The 1,216-nt window shown below is 52.3% G+C and overlaps 1 protein-coding gene across 1 annotated transcript; it reads left to right on the top strand.

Annotated features, from left to right (window-relative positions):
• The first annotated feature begins 13 nt into the window (after positions 1-13).
• On the top strand, positions 14-643 carry MIS12 (MIS12 kinetochore complex component). The gene has a single exon (XM_008942462.1). The coding sequence runs from the start codon at positions 14-16 to the stop codon at positions 641-643; it is 630 nt and encodes a 209-aa protein (XP_008940710.1).
• Positions 644-1,216: the final 573 nt, after the last annotated feature.

Here is a 1,216-nt window from a genome sequence, read left to right as displayed (position 1 = left end):
CCTCCCCGCCGCCATGTCGGTCAATCCTATGGCCTACGAGGCGCAGTTCTTCGGGTTCACCCCCCAGACGTGCATGCTGCGCATCTACATCGCCTTCCAGGACTACCTGTTCGAGGTGATGCTGGTGGTGGAGAGCGTCATCCTGAAGAAGCTGGCTGCCTCTCCCGCCTCCAGGATCAGCCCCTTCCAAATCCGGAAAAGCACCGAGCGGTTCCTGCTCTTCATGAAGGAGCACTTCGAGAAACTCTTCAGTAAAATGGAAGAAGTTCTTCTGCAGCTGGTGTTAAGCGTCCCGAAGAACGTGCTCCTCCCCGAGGACAAGGTCCACGAGCAGTACCCCTACAGCCAGGAGGAGTTCCGGGCGCTGCAGGACGAGATCCAGCAGCTGCAGCGGCGGTCCAGGGCGGAGGCGGCTGCCGGGCAGGCCCTGCGGGCGGAACTGGAGGAGCAGAAGGCTGTCGGGGCTGAGCTCGAGAAGATTTTGCAGTGGTTCGATGGGCTTGAGACTGTCGGTCGGGAGCACGGCATCAGCAGCTTCAAAGAGAGCTTTGCCTTCCTGACACGCAGCTCGAAGAAGCTGCAAGATGTGCTAAAAGATGTCGAAGAGAAAAGCAAGAGGATAAAGAAGCACGAGCCGTCGTAATGGAAATGCTGAAAAGGCAACGAAAAACCATCCAGACACTTGCCTGAAAAGATGAGGGCTTATCCTTCCAGAAGTGCTTCCCCTAATCCTGCCAGCACCTAGACTGAAATCTGCTGAGCTGTCCCTGCATCTATGCAGCCCCTCCCTAGGGAAGCAGGGGGAGAAGAAAAACATGAAAACAAACTCTGAAACTGATGGCTGAGAGTTTGGGGTTGGATAACCTGCCTGGGAAGGTGCCTTCCCATCCTGCAGCTTGTGTGGCTTTAGATGAATAGAGAGAGAGAGAATTTGTTGGTATTTTTGTAGCCCTGTGCCCTTTTTCTGCTACATAGCAAATAGTCTCTTTGCACTTAATCACATTTTCTTTTAAAAACGACTGAACTGCTCAAGGCTTTGAGATCTCTTCTTTAAGCTTGTTCTGCCTGTCCTCAGCTCATGGTATGTTGCTGTCTCTGCATCTTTCTGTTGGTCTCTGCAGGGTTTGTGAAGGATTTAGGAGTTTCTGCAATAAAAGAACTTACTGAAAGCATAAAATAGACAAATTCTTCTCTGGGAGCCCCCCAGGGAACCTCA

This window comes from Merops nubicus, unplaced genomic scaffold (genome assembly GCF_000691845.1).
Source record: "Merops nubicus isolate BGI_N331 unplaced genomic scaffold, ASM69184v1 Scaffold49606, whole genome shotgun sequence".
Lineage (NCBI taxonomy): Eukaryota > Metazoa > Chordata > Aves > Coraciiformes > Meropidae > Merops > Merops nubicus.
This window is presented reverse-complemented; position numbering and strand designations above follow the sequence as displayed.

What these genes read in the sequence shown, in the direction of transcription:
- MIS12 (XM_008942462.1), top strand. Translation starts at nt 14, where the DNA reads ATGTCGGTCAATCCTATGGCCTACGAGGCGCAGTTCTTCGGGTTCACC.